This window comes from Zeus faber (assembly GCF_960531495.2).
Source record: "Zeus faber genome assembly, chromosome: 5".
Taxonomy (NCBI): Eukaryota; Metazoa; Chordata; class Actinopteri; order Zeiformes; family Zeidae; genus Zeus; species Zeus faber.
In genome coordinates, this window is record NC_137192.1 from 24,830,694 (window position 1) to 24,846,988 (window position 16,295).

General features: G+C 45.6%; 1 protein-coding gene across 1 annotated transcript in view; it reads right to left on the bottom strand.

The window, feature by feature from the left end:
• The window catches only part of grm7 (glutamate metabotropic receptor 7), a gene marked incomplete at its 3' end in the record, with an annotated part of 270,826 nt that overhangs the window by 48,037 nt on the left and 206,494 nt on the right, over positions 1-16,295 (bottom strand). Inside the window, exon 7 of the mRNA XM_080000236.1 lies at positions 14,872-15,011. Within this exon, the coding sequence (XP_079856362.1) occupies positions 14,872-15,011 (140 nt within the window). The remainder of the gene's footprint in view (positions 1-14,871; positions 15,012-16,295) is intronic.

A 16,295-nucleotide genomic window follows, 5' to 3' on the forward strand; every position in this document is an offset into this window, starting at 1 on the left:
CAATCTCTGAAATGGCTCTGGACCCGGGAGTCGCTCTGGCAAAAGAGCAGTTTCTTCACTTTGTTTCGTTTCATTCCATTTACAACCCAACCCCCTGTCCTCCCTAGCTCCTCCGTGCCTGCACCGGCAGAATCAAACAACCCAGAGTCGGAAAGCTGAACTAATCTGTTCACTGCAAAAAACAAAAGAGCACATTCCTCCATCACTACTTCAGATTTGAACCGGCAAACTCGGACTCGTCTCACCCCCCATCCGCCCGCTCTCCTCGACTTCGCGAGGGCCCGGCCCGGCCTGACTTCGCCGGGGGCCCCCCGCCCCCTTGGGGGCCATCGCCGTCCTCTCCAAATCACTTCATCTGGCTCTCACCGCGCCTGCGAGGAGCCGCTCTCGCAAAGATCAAGGTCACACTATATTACTCCTAATGAGGCTCAGCAGCCATCAGACCCGATCTGCTCCTCTCCTGATGGCTTTCACATGAAAGACAAGCAGCCACAGATTTTTTGAGCGGCAGGTAGAGAGAGAGAGAGAGAGAGAGGAGAGAGAGAGAGAGAGAGAGAGAGAGAGAGAGAGAGAGAGACGGAGAGAGACAGAGGGAGAGTGAGAGAGAGAGGGGGAGAGGGATAGAGAGAGAGAATGAGAGAGGGAGATGGAGACAGAGAGAGAGAGAGAGAGGGATGGCGAGAGAGAGAGAGAGAGAGAGAGAGATGGAGAGAGACAGAGGGAGAGTGAGAGAGAGAGAGGAGAGAGATAGAGAGAGAGAATGAGAGAGGGAGATGAGAGAGAGAATGAGAGAGAGAGATAGAGAGATGGAGAGAGACAGAGGGAGAGTGAGGGAGAAAGAGAGAGAGAGAGAGAGAGAGAGAGAGGGAGAGAGATGGATAGAGATTTCAGAGCCATTACAGATAGCTCGGCGAGAGGAGATGGTAGATGGTCGCTCTCGCTCTCGGGGCTGGAATCAGAGCCGGGCGTCCCTATGGGCTCCCGACTCGAGTAGCGCAGGGCCCCGCAAATGACACGAGGACCCCGCCTCCCCCCCCAGTGTCAAAGCCCAGACAGTTGCCAAGACTGATTATAATACGCGACTTTGGGCCTTTTTTCTTTCTTTTTGAGTCGCTTGAAAAAAAATCACTTGCTGCGGTGCAGGGTTTTTTTTTGGGGCTTGTTTTAAAAGAGATGTTTGCTTGTCGGCCTCACCATAATGTCAGTGCCGCAGTTTAGTTCGCCCTCCCACAGATCCCCACGTGGACCTATCCCACCCCCTCATTGGAGATAAATCACGTTTTAGTTGCAAGCGGGGTTTTTTTTTTTTCGCAAATAAACCACGTGAAATCCAAGAAAATATACTATTCAGCAACTATTGTTTGTTTATAACTCATTCCGTTTGTGTAGGTCTACTTATTCCTCGACCGATAGAAAACTGTGTGGTGGGAGCAGTGGGGTGCCGGCGTGGCAAAATGGCAAGTGGTTTACATGGCTCACAGGTCAGGTAGGAGGGCCCCTGAGCAGAATTCTGCTTATGGCCCAAGGGAGGTCGGGACCGGCCCCGGCTGGAATCACCTTTAATCGCCTACGTTCAGCCGCTTCTCTCTCTCTCTCTCTCTCTCTCTCTCTCTCTCTACCACTCTACTACCTCTCTCTCTCTCTCTCTCCCTCCCTCCCTCCCTCTCCCTCCCCCGTTCTGCTGTTTGTTTTTAATCTTTGGAAATTGCTTCTGGTATTCAGAGCACGAAGATACATACATAGACCTGCTTACCTAAAAATAGCCACTGGAGGAAAGGGTGAGGGGAGGGGTTTGTGCGGCAACATGAGGAGGACACGGCCTCATCTTTAAAATATAAAATAAAAATAAAGGCCCTGAAAGCTTTTTTTTTTTTTTTTTAAGAACATGGTCATTTCACGCAAATAGGGGTTGTGTAACTTAATGAATAATGTAATCTGCCTGCCAGAGTTTTGCCTGCCACAGGGAGATGTGTGATAGTATGTACTGTACTACAGTACTGTGTACAAATAAAGTTGATTCCCAAACGTTTACATTTTTACAATTGCATTGCACGTCTATATACTATGGTTGTGTCTCTATATATTTTTATATAATCTTTTACAAGTCTGCTTGTGCACACATATGTGCAAGTACATATGTGCTTGTGAATTTCCCCCAGGGGCATAAATAAAGTGCGATCTTATCTTATCTTATCTCATGTGCTCATGACATCTATATGTGCAAACGTGTTGTTCTGTGTGTATTTCCATGAATATATTATTTTAAGTGCATACAATGTCGCTGGGCGTGTACTGAACATCCGTCTCCAATTTCCAAGATTATTCCTCTGTTTGTCAGGAGCCAAAGCGGTTTCATGTATTTTTACAGGGCGCCAAGCACACTTTTGTCCTCCCAACCTAAAGGTCCCTTATGGACAAACTGGATCAGCCAAAGGGTGACACCTTTGCCTGCTCCAGTCAGAATTATAACATTCAAATACGGCACCGTGTTCCTCTCTCTGCGGTGCATGCTGGGAGTTTTTAATAATAAACCTTTATTAGTCCCACAAGGGGGAAATTTACAATTTCTCTGCATTTTACCTATCCTGGTAACTAGGAGCAGTGGGCTGCCATGTAGCGGCGACTGGGGAGCAGTTTGGGGGTTAAGCATCTCGCTCAAGGACACATCAGCACCCTACCAGAAGGAGCCAGGGATCGAACCGGCAATCTTGCGCTTACTGGACGACCTGCTCTACCTCTTGAGCCACTCCCTACAAATTGGGAGTTGGGTGTGTCAGAGCCTGTGTGCTGAGAGGGTTTGGTTGCTAAAAGCAATACTGCTTATATTCCCCCAAAAAACAGATTTTGCTGTTTGTGTGTGTTATATGTAGTGTACAGTTTATGTCTCGCTGTTTTATATGTTTGTAGTGTGTTTGTCAGTGTTTGTCGCCGGGTGGTGTAAATGTAAATGGTTACTACTCCAGTTGTCATATAGGGGGAGAGCTCATGTTGCCAACAACTTGGTTGCCTCGACTTTGTGGCACGGATTGATAGTAGTACCTCCACCTCGGGGCCTAAGCGAGGACATTCAGCGGACGATTGTTGACTTTTTCTGGTCTGGGCAGCATCAAGGCATCTGCTCTGTACCTGCCAGTTGAAGAAGGAGGACCTCATAGACGTTCCATCCAGAGTGTCGGCGTTCAGGCTGCAGGCAGCCCAAAAGCTGCTTTACACCCCAGGACTAAGGTGGCGGGATACAACTCGTCTTTTATTGAGGACAGCTGGACGCCTTGGTCTAGATAAACACTTGTTCCTGCTGCAGAGAGGCAGACTTTACAGAACTAACACCCTTTTCTCTTTCAGTCTTGAAAGCCCGGGAGGTCTTCAAGATCCACCGGGAGGCTGTGGCAACACCAGGAATGTGGCTGTCTGAAGAACCGTTGTTTTTCCAACACGTTTACCACATCTCAGGCTTTGTCTCCTGCCAGGTCACGCCCGCACCAGGCTGGCGCTATCAAGATTGGACATTTGATGACAACACCAGTGGAGCAGCTCACAAGAACAACCGGCATCAGGTCCTCCGGACTGTTGGAGAGGAGTTGTGCGCGTCCCTGCCAGGGCCCCTCGGAGCGTTGGCTGAAGACCGCACTCTTTCTGACCAGTGGGGTGATGAATGTGCGTACATGTTCCCCTCTCTGACTGTCTCGCCAGCTGCTGAGGAGCGGCAGGAGGACGTCGGGAGTTCTCCTTCCCTCACAACCTCAGTGCTAGGGGAGGTAGAGCCAGGAGGGAAGGAAGCTGCATACTACACCTGCGTTAACACTTACACTCTGGCAGGGACGAAGGCGCTCTCGGTGGACTGAGTATTTTGGCCCAGCACCAGAAGGCAGCTGGCGGTGGCTGCACAAGCCACCCAACTATAAACGGACGGGTGACCTCCAGTGGAAGATAGTTCACGGGGTGATAGCTCCAAAGAGACATGTGGCACACAGTGATCCAAGCACTGGGGAGGGATTTCCCTGAGTCAGGGAAACAATTCAGCATCTTTTCATCCAGTGTTTTAGACTTCAGGGTTTGTTTAGACAGTCAGAGGAATGGTTCCAGCGGTCAGGGGAGGCCTTTTCTTTCTGAGTTTTAACTTTTGAAACCAAATATTCTGTGCCAAAGAGACATGTACAAAGCCTATAAAAATGGTCGTAGAACAGCAAAATGATCCATCTGGAAACCGGAGAAAATTTATTCAGGGTCATGGGTCAGTGGATCCCACCTTGATAATGGCAGGACTCCTGGCAGCCCGTCTCAGGGTGGGGTTTGAATTTTTCAAAGTGACGGATGAAATGAACGATTTTGTGAGAACCTGGGGAATCAGGGGAGCGCTGTCTTCCATTCAGGAGGATTTGCTGGTGCTTCACTTTTGAAGCAGCATATTTTTATCTTATTCTTTGATATTATTTGTCTTGTTGAAAAGTCTTCCTATTTGTAGTTCTGCTTGGTCTCGTTTTTTTTGACAAAGTAGATTAATAGATGTACTCGCGTTTACAGATGTAAATAAAACTGCCTGAAACCTGAAAACTCTCTCTCTCTCTCTCTCTCCGAAGAGATGTACTTGACAGTACTAGCAATATGATTACGGAACTTTGTGAAACATTTTTGAAACAGCCAGATAGGTCATAAAGCAGGGTTTCAAAAATAGCATGATCCTTCCTACCTTCAGTGTATGCAAAGTCAGAACTCAATGCAACTACGTACAACTAGGTTGCACAGGTATCCATTTTTGGTATCTGAATACAGTGTAAGGATGGATGGATGGATGGATGGATGGATGGATGGATGGATGGATGGATGGATCCTTGGATGGATGGTTGGATGGATGGATGGATGGATTGCTGGATGGATGATAGTAGGGGTGGGCGGATTGATTGGACGAAATGACCATTGTTTTGTCCAATTACCATCGCCATCCGATCATTTTGAGTTTATGTCCGTGATCTGAGATGTTGTTATCATTTGGTCTCATATCTGCTGTACGTCATGACAAATACGCTGTGACAGCTCACGTGATAGGACGGCTGCACATACGGTCCCGCCCTGAAGCTATGTCGCAAATCACCGGCAGAACGGCTTTACGGCAATATTTGACGTCACGGTGCTTTACGTTGGCCCGCCGTGGGAGCGGGTGTCAACAAACATGGATGGAGGAACATGGCCCTTCTGGAAATGAGTCATTGGATGAATAATGGATTATTTCAGCATTTGCCTGTCTGCTACCGTGCGTACTGCTACTTTACATAAGGTGAGGGCTCACGACCGAACCGAACCCAGGCAGCTTTTTGTTTGCAGATCGCATTTTAGTACATGTAGAAGACACAGGGAGCGTCAGTACCCTTCACTTGCCCTTTACTACCAGCGTTCGCCTCTGGCAAAAATAACATTGTTTATTTTTCGCAATTAAAGCAAGTAGCTTACTTTCTTTTTTAGGCAACTTTTCTGATTCCAACCATGCGGTCACGACTATTGGGGAACATTTTCTGGATACGAATCAGATTACGACTATCATCAGCCACCCCTTATAGATAGATAGATACAGTAGATGGATAGACAGACAGACAAGTAGATAGACAGATACTGTAGATAGATAGATAGATAGATAGATAGATAGATAGATAGATAGATAGATAGATAGATAGATAGATAGATAGATAGATAGATAGATAGATAGATAGATAGATAGACAGATAGACAGATAGACAGACAGACAGATAGTGCCCAAGAAACACTAAAATCTACCTCCAACACAAGGCAAAACACAAAATAAAGGTCAAATTTTAAAAAGGATTTCAAGGAATTCAAACATGAGAAAGTGTTCGGTTTAACTCCACCTAAAGCCTCCGTTTGCTTCATGCGGCGTCTCACTGTGATCCTGCTCTTGAAGCAGATTTGACGCACCATCTCCATCCAAAGATCTCCGTCAGATACGGAGAGTCAGATAATGGGAAGCCCGCGGGGCGACCGCGTCTGAGTCAGGAGATCCTCGTGGAGAAGCAGCCGCCTCTTGAGCTGCTGGGGAATCTAACACCTTGCGCAACCCACACACACACACACACACACACACACACACACAGACAGACACACACACACACACACACACACACTCCCAAGACCTTTCTAAGGTGGGGAAGAAATGTTCTCCACAAAGATGCTGGAATGGACTTGAACTCGTCGCCTCCCTTCTCAAAATAGCTTTGAACACTTGGCATTTTACTCGATCGATCTCTCTCTCGCTCTCCCTCTCTCTCCCGTCATCTGACCTTGCTTTGTCGTCGTTGTTTTGTTTGAAAGGATCTTGTCATATTACACATTTCTTAGTGTCGAGTTCAATAGATGTCGCTGCCATTGCAGATTCACTGCACAAATCCGGGTCTTTACTTCTTCCCTTCCCGTAGCAGCCATTTTCAGCTGATCCCCCCACAGCGTGAACAACGTGTTGTTTATCAAAGATGCAAATAATTATAGTTTTGTTTGTGACGCTGTTTGCATGTGTTTTTTTTTTTTATATATATAAACACACACCAAGCACATAATTAGGAACACCTGTACCTGCAGCAGTGCAATGCATGAAGTCATGCAGATACGGGTCGGCAGCTTTAGTTAATGTTCACATCAACCATCAGAATGAGGAAAAAAGGTGATCTCAGTGATTTCGACCGTGGCATGATTGTTGTTGCCAGACGGGCTGTTTTGAGTATTAGGACAGGAGAAACGCAGCCTGGTCTGATGAATCTCCATTTCTGCCGAGGCACACAGATGCTAGGGTCAGAATTTGGTGCCAAGAGCATTAATCCATGGACCCAACCTGCCTGGCGTCAACGGTCCAGGCTGGGGGACGGTGGTGTAATGGTGTGGGGAACCCTTTCTTGCCACACTTTGGGCCCGTTAACGGCCATCAATCACCGCTTGAATGCCCCAGCCCGTTTGAGTATTGGTGCTGACCATGTTCATCCCTTCATGGCCACAATTTAGCCATCTTCTAACGGCTACTTCCAGCATGATCATGCACCATGTCACAAAGCAAAAGGCAGGACAATGATGTTCTTCCTTCCCAGTCACCGGATCTGAATCCATTAGAACACCTTTGGGATGTGATAGGACGGGAGATTCGCAGCATCAATGTGCAGCTGACAAACCTGCAGGAGTTGCGTGATGCAATCTCATCAACATGACCAGGGTCTCAAAGGAATGTCTCCAACACCTTGTGCAATCCATGCCAAGAAGAACTGAGGATGTTTTGAGAGCAAAGGGAGGCCCTACCCAGTGTTAGTATAGTGTTGCTAATAAAGTGCTCAGTGAGTGTATATAATCTTTATATACTCTATATATACTCTATAGACTATATATATCCAGCCGGTTGTTTCACATTCATTTTTGATATATTGTAATTTTCTTTTTGTTATTATTGTTATAATTTGTTTCGATGTGAACTTCTGAAAGGAACGAATAAAGAATCACTCCATCTATCCATCCATCCATCTATCCATCTATCCATCCATCCATCTATCCATCTATCCATCTATCCATCTATCTATCTATCCATCTATCCATCTATCCATCTATCTATCTATCCATCCATCCATCCCTCATTATGGTCACCTTGAACTTTGATCCTAAGTGGCTTCATCTTCCCTAAATTCTAAAAAAAAAGTAAAAAAACAAGAGAAGGGTGACACACAACAAGTTACGGACAGAAAAAACCTCCTTCCTCTGTGAGTCGCTCTCCACCGCTCGCCGTCGTGAGACGCAAGCACAGTCAAAGCTCGTATCTGTGGCAAGACGTCCCCAAAAACGCCCCTCCGTGCTGGTTCTCTCTCTCTCTCTCTCTTTCTCTCTCTCTCCCTCTCTCTCTCTCTCTCTCTCTCTCTCTCTCTCTCTCTCTCTCTCTCTCTCTCTCTCTCTCTCCTTCTCATCCTTGTACTAACGTCTCGACTCCCCCTGGCCCACCTCTTTATATCACTTCTTGTATCATGGAGAGAGACGTGCGAGTCAGGAGGTGATGGAAAGGGTGAATCTACAACGTCTGTCTCTTATCCGCCTCTCACCCTCCCCTCGACCTCCCTCCTCCCTCCTCCCTCCATCCCGTCTCCTCTGTTGTGCTCCCTCGCTCTGATCCCTGCCGTCTTGCGTAGCATACAATATTCCAGACATTTTCGAACCTGCTTCACCAAGAGGTTAAAGACTGCGATGTGGAGGAGGAGAAGGAGGGAAAATGACTCTCTCTCGCTCTCTCTCTCTCTCTCTCTCTCTTGCTTTCATCCCCCCTTCCATGGCCTTTTTCCTTTAATGTTTTCAATGTCTCCCTTTCACATTCCATGAAATATAATGAGGGCTGTTTCTATGAGCACTTGCCCCGGGCCCCCGCCACCAAGGGGCCCGTGAGAGTGTGAAGGTTTTTATTTTTTCCTTAAAATTCGGCAACATATTCTTCAGTTCTTATATAAGAATTAGATGCATCTGACTCCTCCCCTGTTGTATGTGTGTTGTTTCTCGTAAAATTAAAATGTTTGATTGATCATTTTACCATTTTCAACACACGAAAATGCCCTAAATACGGAAATATTTGAAGAAATATAAAGTTTTAGTATGTATTCTGTACATGTGAGCTCTACTGTCATTTAGCGTGAACATGAACACATGCACCTTTTCCTTGTATACTTTTGCAGAAAATACTTTTCATCCACTGAACACCAGAATAAAAATAGAAAAAATAAGATTTGGGAGTAAAGTACTCAAATACAAGGAAAAGTACATTTGCCCCTTGACTTCGCAATTTTTGAAAAGGCGTCAAATCGAAAGAATCGTTCGACAAATTACAAACGGGAGGAAAGGCGAAAGAAAAACCGACATGCAATCAGTCTTTATCTGCTTTGTGGGAAAACGAATCTAAAATTATTTTATTTATGTATTAATTTATTATACTTTATGAATGCTTCTGGGAGAAATTATTCTCTGCATTTGACCCATCCTGTACCTAGGTGCAGTGGGAAACCGCAGTGCAGCGCCCGGGGACCAAGTGCGGCTCTTTTGCCAGGGCCTCGCTCAGGGGCACTGACAGGAGTATTGTGCACATAGGGTCAAGACCATTTATTGTGTAGTTTGGAGCTATTTTCCACCTTTAGCTAGAGGTGAATGCTTTGAGGACTGGAAAGTGTCTTTAAAATTGATTCCAAGGTCACAATGTTGCACAATCCTTTTCCTTTTAAAGGATAGGTTTGCCATTTTTCAACCCAGGCCTTATTCAAAAAACAAAAATAAACAGCACTTTTGGTTCAGCGAGGTCGTGCTATGGACAGTTGTGAATGATCGGAACCGGCATTTTAACAACGCCTGGGCTGAAAAATAGAGAACCTATCCTTCAAAGATTTGTTCCATATAATATTGTTAATAATTAATACTTGTTGAATGAAGGACTTACTCATACTTTTTCGTACGCTTCTACTGTGGCATGTGTACTTGTTTAGTGTGGGATTTGAGTACCCAGCAGGGTGGAGAAAATCCTTCACCCATCCAGAGCATCACGGCGTGTGTACATGTGACAAACACTGAAAGTATCATGTAGCATGCAGAATCAATTTGGCCCTCTAAAGAGACCGACTGCTGCGCAAGTATACAAGGCGTTCGCTAAAGGGAAAAATAAATTACAAGAGATAAATTGAATTCATCTCGACTGGGTCTGGGAATGGGATGAGAAAGGGGTCCGTGGCCCAAAGAGGATTAGCGGCAGACGTCAGGAGGGAGAGGAGAGAGGAGAGGAGAGAAATGAGCGAGGGGGAGATGTCGGCCGCGTCCTGCCGTGTCCTTGCCGCTTCCTCTTTTTATTGTGCATTTGGCATTTTCTCCATTAGGGAGGAACAGTTTTATGATTTTACGACCCTGCCTCCAAATCAAGCCGATGATCAGAGATTCAGGACAATCAAAAATTCATGAGCGCCGATGGCTCGATAAATCAGACGGAACCAAGGTCTGTGCGTCGTGGGCTGTAGGTTACAGCAACCATTGTGTTTGAAGCGGCCAAAGTTCTGCTGCCGTCACACCTGCACGGGGAGCGCCGGCACTAAACTGTCTCAGTTCAGTGACACCAGAACCGCAGAAGAGATAGAAAAGAGAGCATTGGAATTTTAAACAGCTCTCTGAAGTGCTGGTCCAGCGAATGCGGAATCCATGAATAATGATGACCGTGGTGATGGATGAACGATGATTCGCTGGTTCCTCTTTACGGGAAATTTGTCGGGTGCAGGGTGAACACGCATTGGATTTAAAAAAAAGAAAGAAAAGAAAAAAAAGAATATGTCTATTCCTTTTTGTATGAAGCCGAACGTGATGCCGTGTGCTACAATATCTGGGTGAGGGCAGATTCCCTTCCAAGGCAACGGGCTCAAAGTTTCTCTCCGTCTGTGCTTGTGCTGACCTGGCTGTTTACGAGCGAGGGCGAGACAACGGCCCCGCCTGCAAAAACAAAGATTTTACCTGAGAATAAAATGGTTTACGCTCTTGTTCAATGAGGAGTATCAGAGCAGCGGCCACAGGGCGAGGCGGCGGCCCCGATAATTGGCGACGGAGCTTATCTCACACCTTGTGTCCACATACATTTCTACATTTCACGTCAAAACAACGTCTTTCAAGACTTGGCTGCATTACTTTCTTTTCATTCTCTTTTAAGGTGGTTGCCGGTGTAAGTGATGGATGGCTTTTGGTCTATTTGAATATCTACTGACACGCAAGACCCTCGCTCAGTCGACGTGAATGTGACCAGATTCTGTTCTTTGCTGTTTACATGGCAGGAGTGTTCGAGCTAAAACAGGCCAAGGCGCCGATTGGAGCTGAATACTAATGGAGCTTTGTCCATCGGAGCGACCTCGCTGACATGGTTTAGTTCAAGCCCATCAAACCAACAACTTCCACCTGCCTCTGGGCTGTGTTTGGCTCCTGGGAGAATGTTGGACCCTGACCCCCCTCACACGACAAGGGATTGAAGCCTTATCAGTAAGTATGTAAAAAGGGACCATTATACATCTCACCTGTAGTTCACTCCACCCCTACTGTCCATATTGCACGTTCAGGCCAGCGCTACATGCTCTTGTTGGCCGTACATTAGGCAGGTTTCATTAGGCAATCTCAGATCAGGCCACTTTGGAAATGATTGTGCACTGTGGATTCCATACACATGAGCCATTTAATCCCCACTCGTGCATTATACTGGAAGTAGAGAATTACGCTGGAGTCAACAACAGTTTAAATACTCTGCAGCCGTCGCAGCCAGGCCGTCCTGGATGGGGGACTGCTCTCTTTCTAACTACTCCTTAAGGTTTCTTCCATTTTTTTCCCCCGAGGAGGTTTCTAGGTGTTTTGTGGGGTTAAGCCTTGGGGATGGCACTGATTTAGATGTGAAATGTGGAGATTAGGAAGCCCTTGAATCAATGTGATTAAGGGCTGAATGAATAAACATGACTTGGCTTTACTATTATTTCAAAATGCGTTTTTAGTATTCCTCAAAGAACACCATTTTACAAGAACTAGTTGCGTCAGTCTGACTTCCCACACTTCCGCTGTGTATTCTCACAGAGAAAGCAGGTTCCACAGATGGATTGTCCGTTAAATAAAAGAGTTTTCCCCAAATAGATTTTAGCAGCTTAATTCAAAGGGCTGTCCAGGGCAGATTTCCACCACTAAGTGAAAGAGTTGTCCAGGGCAGATGACTGCCACATAAACTCTGAGACTCTGAGACCCATTAGACCAAAACGCAAGTCTGATTGACCCATTAAGCCGTTGCAAAGCCTTACGCCAAAAGGGGAATCGGGAAACCAAAGATGGACAGAGAGGAGGACGAGCAGCTTCTAATGACAAAAAAATAAAAATAAATAGAGAACTTGCAGCCGTCTTCCCTTTCTTAACTTTTCTCTTGGCATCACATCATAGCACCGTGTAGCGTGAGACTGCATTAAGGTATATAACCAGCGCAGCCTTGTTTTTCTGCCAGTAATAGTCAAGATTCATTTGGTGCTAATTTTTCGAGATTCCAGACGTGTAACATGTGAAAACACAAACATGAATAACAGCCTCACAGCATCATCATTCCTACAATCTCGACTAATGAAACACGTTTTTTCCCCGCCGCGCTTTTATCATCTTGGCCGTTTCCCCCGTAGTAGCATTCCAGACACGTAGCGTACGAGCACATGTAGGCCAGATCATATATGTCATTGTGGCACATTAGGATAATTGGTCCATACGTAACGAGTCAGACTCTCCCTCGGGGCCGGCAGATTTCTCTTCCTCCGCCGCACCAGCGCAGCAGCATCAAGTTCAAAGGGAGGTTACAGATCATCTGGAGGCCATGATTATTCTTCTTGAATGCCTTGATTTCTAATTCCCTGAGACACTCCGTTGTAAGTATACCTGCGCCAAGTTACATTAGGCTTGACTGGCACACCTGAGCGTATAGTTGCGATAATGGCTCCTATTTGTAATCCCGCAATGGGGCCCCCTCAAACAAAGTACACACAAAGGAATTATAAGGACAGGGGGAGAGAAGCAATAACAAAATGCCTAATAGCAGCGGCTCCGCCACATCTGGCTTACTGGGGGCTATCGAGGTGAATAATTTAGTGCTGTGAAGCAGGAGAGACATGGCTGCGAATGCTGAAGTAGAAGAATGCGGCTTCGGCCACACCTTTGCATATTGGAGTGTGAGGCTGCTTTCTGGGTTTCTGTTTTTGGCTCTATGTGTTCTTTATTTTATTTTGCCCTTCAACCGCCTTGAATAGGGCCAAATACACGCGTACTTCTCTACAGATACATGATCAAAATGATGCCCTTCTTTTGCGATGCCACGTTTGGTCGCCGCCGCGTTAAAGCCGCAAAGGACGCTTAAGGACAGCGGCGTAGGACATGTGACGTGATGCGTTCGGATGTAGCATCTGAATCCTCCATTCACTTCGTTCATCCTGGAAGGGCTTCTTGACATGTTGCAGAAAGGTGGGGCGCAGAGTATGACCTGGTATAACTGGAAAACTGCAACAGAATGAGGACCACGTATGATTCTTCTGCCGCTGAGTCCAGTCACAGAGCAACAGACTTCTACTGAAGACAATTTGGGGTGCGTGGGAACGGTACAAATGAATGACATTTTTTGTACTCATCATCTGACATTTGTTCAGTGTGTGTGGATGCAGCTCATCAGTAACTGTCCAACCTTGACCGGATTATTTAACTACAATATCCTCCATAGAGCTCAGTGGGAAATAATGAGGGAATCCACGGTTTTGGTCAATATCTTGCTGAAATCTGATATCTTTTTGACATTTATCTGTTTGTTTTCACAGCCGTTAATATGTAACTTCCATTCGTGAAGCCGTGAATCCTGATTATCTCTACTGGGCTTAGTGAATCAGACATGGACTGATATTCTCCTCTGATACAACGTAGTGACAACCTGTGCTCGTATCAGAGACATACAGTACACACATACACATACACACACACTTCACAATGTACTCCGTTCCATATCTCAAACTGCACAGTGAGAAGTTACATACGATGCTTGAGACAACTTAAATCTCCAGAGCCAAAACTTTGAATTAGCTCCACTTTTCCCACCTTTTGGCAACGCCATGTTTGTAACTGAGGAATAATTCGGTAAGGTATTCAGATTTTGTTTTAAAATTTTGCCTTTATACATTGTTTTGCCGTCCGACAAAAAAAGTAAATCTCAAGCAAGAGAATTGCAGTACACTAGTTTCTTGACAGAATAAAACAACACTTACTCAAGTTAGCCAATATGCAGCCGCCAAAATGTGGGACAGAATTTATTACACACTTTTGACCAAGACAAACTCACTGTGAATTCTCTTTCAGCCAGAAAGGAAAGATTTGCCACCTTCCTCTCAGCGGCTTTTACTTCCTTATTAATAGCTGGGGACATTTCTATATCTTTGAAGTAGATATAGATAGATAAATATATAAATGTTAAAGGACAAAAGTAATATAATGAAATAAGTTAAATGGTTCAAATGATCACTCTTATGAATTAATTTGCTGTTTCACTGGACTTTAGATAACAGCGCCAGTTAAAAGTTCGTTTCTAAATAAAATATTGCGTTCTTACCTGTTTCTATTGACGGCTATACCAGATCAATTGCTGTGTGTATCGTATTTATTGTTTGACTGCGGTGTAAACACATTGTTCCTTGCACCTTGACCCTTGGACGCTGTCCAAATGTCACTGTGTTAATGCAAAAAAACAATCATGGTCATCAAGGTGGAAAGTGCCATTCATTATCGATGAGAGGCATTGCTTTCCATGTAGATAACGTCCGCTTAATTGATTGATTACATTATTATCCTGTTAGGAAATTCTTTTTGCATCATTGTTGTGGTCAGATGAGAGCACGCACAGCATGGCAAACACGTAACCACATAAACATACACCGTGTCAGCATTATAACAGCTTACCTGAGCTTGTTCAGAAATGCGAGTCTTGAGGTAATGGATAATCTACGAGTGGGTTGGTAGGTAGGTCAGTGGGTAAATGGTTAGTTAATTAGGTAGGTAGGTAGTTAGGTTGGTACAATAATGTGCTGTAGATCTTGTTTGGTATATAGTCGGGTAGATCTAGTAGGTTGTAGAGGGTAAGTATTTATGCAATTCGGTAGTTCGATATGAGAGGTAATATTTGTGGTTTTAGTAGGTAGGTCAGCAAACACTCTATGTAGGTCATTGGGTAAGCGGTCAGGCAATGAGGTTGATGGATAGAAAGGTAGGACATGTAGGACTGGGTCAGTGGGGTGGGTGGATAAGTTGGTAACACCTGTGCTTTCTGTTAGTGAGGCGCTCTGTACTCACGTTAAGCTGCAGGGTTTCCATCCACTGTCCAATGACCCGGTAACCTGGTCCACTGACGTTGTTCCACTGGTACTGAAATAAGTCATAGCGACCGGGGGCGTCGCCATTGCGATTAAATGTCACCGATGTACTTGCACTTCCTGCAGAGGAAAACGAAACAATTGGCAAATCAGTGAATTTGCTTAACAATGAATCAATCAGCTTTACTGGGTAAATTGGATAGCTGAGCAATTTGAAGCGGTTTGAAGTGTGAGGCCAACTGTCACTGCATAGCCATCACAGTCAAATATGAGAACAAAGACTACTGAGTCAAGACCGTTGGAAGTGAAAGTTGCATCATTCCGCTGTACGTCCAGAATAGCAAATTTTGGATAATTTGCTATTCCTTTTGTTCCAAAGACTGAAATATCAGTAAAGTAGACCTTAAATGAAATATAAACAATACCAGTCATGAAATAATTAATCTGCGCTGTCTCAGAGTGACTCAACTTTGCGTCAATAACTTCTTTAGTCTGATACGAGTCCAAGCAGTCTGTTAAAATGGTTCAAATGACAGAATTGCACGCTGCCGTGCACGTGCACAGGGCTAGTGAGTGAAAAATAATGTTTCGGTTAAAAAATACCATGTACAGTATATGTACAATGGCAATCTGAAAAATTCAAAGAGAATACTTAACATCAAAAAAACAACAACAACAACAAACAAACAAAACAAAGCCTTTAAGTTTGAGCTCTAATGGTGGTGGGGAACACGTGCTCGGCGGTGAAGCAGTGGCATGAACCGGTGGATGCACCTGCTGTTGCATCCTGGTTCTTTGACAGACCTATCAAAGCCTGGCGGCCGTCCCCGGGCTTGGACTTTGCTGCCTCGCCGTCCGACCTCCTCCCCCTCTCCCTTCTCCCCGCCTGCGTGTTGTTTGTGCACCGCGAGCCCCCTCTCCCCTTTATTATTCCTCTGTTCTTTTCATTCTCTGATAACTGGGCATGGCTTTACTCACAGACAGTTTGTTTATTTACTCCGTCCCCTCCTTTTGGTGTGAAGCCTGCAGGGTTTTTCCCTTCTGTATTGGATTTGGTGAGTCAGAGAGAGGGGGGTGGGGAGACAGAGAGAGAGAGAGAGAGAGAGAGAGAGAGAGAGAGAGAGAGACATGGAGAGACAGAGAGACAGAGAGTGGCATAGATAGACTACAACAGAGACAGAGAGAGGTGGAGATGGAGACAGAGGGGAGAGCGCCGAGAGCGAGAGAGAAACCGTGGAGTTACGGAAAGGGAAGGCGAGAGAGAGAGGTAGCGGAGAACAAGAGAGGGAGAGGGAGAAAGAGAGGGGGGGGGGGAGTGATGGCGCGAGGAGGAGAGAGCGGGAGGAGGAGGGAGAGAAAGTCAATGTCGTAATAAGGGACGGAGAGAAAGAGAGTGAACGAGAG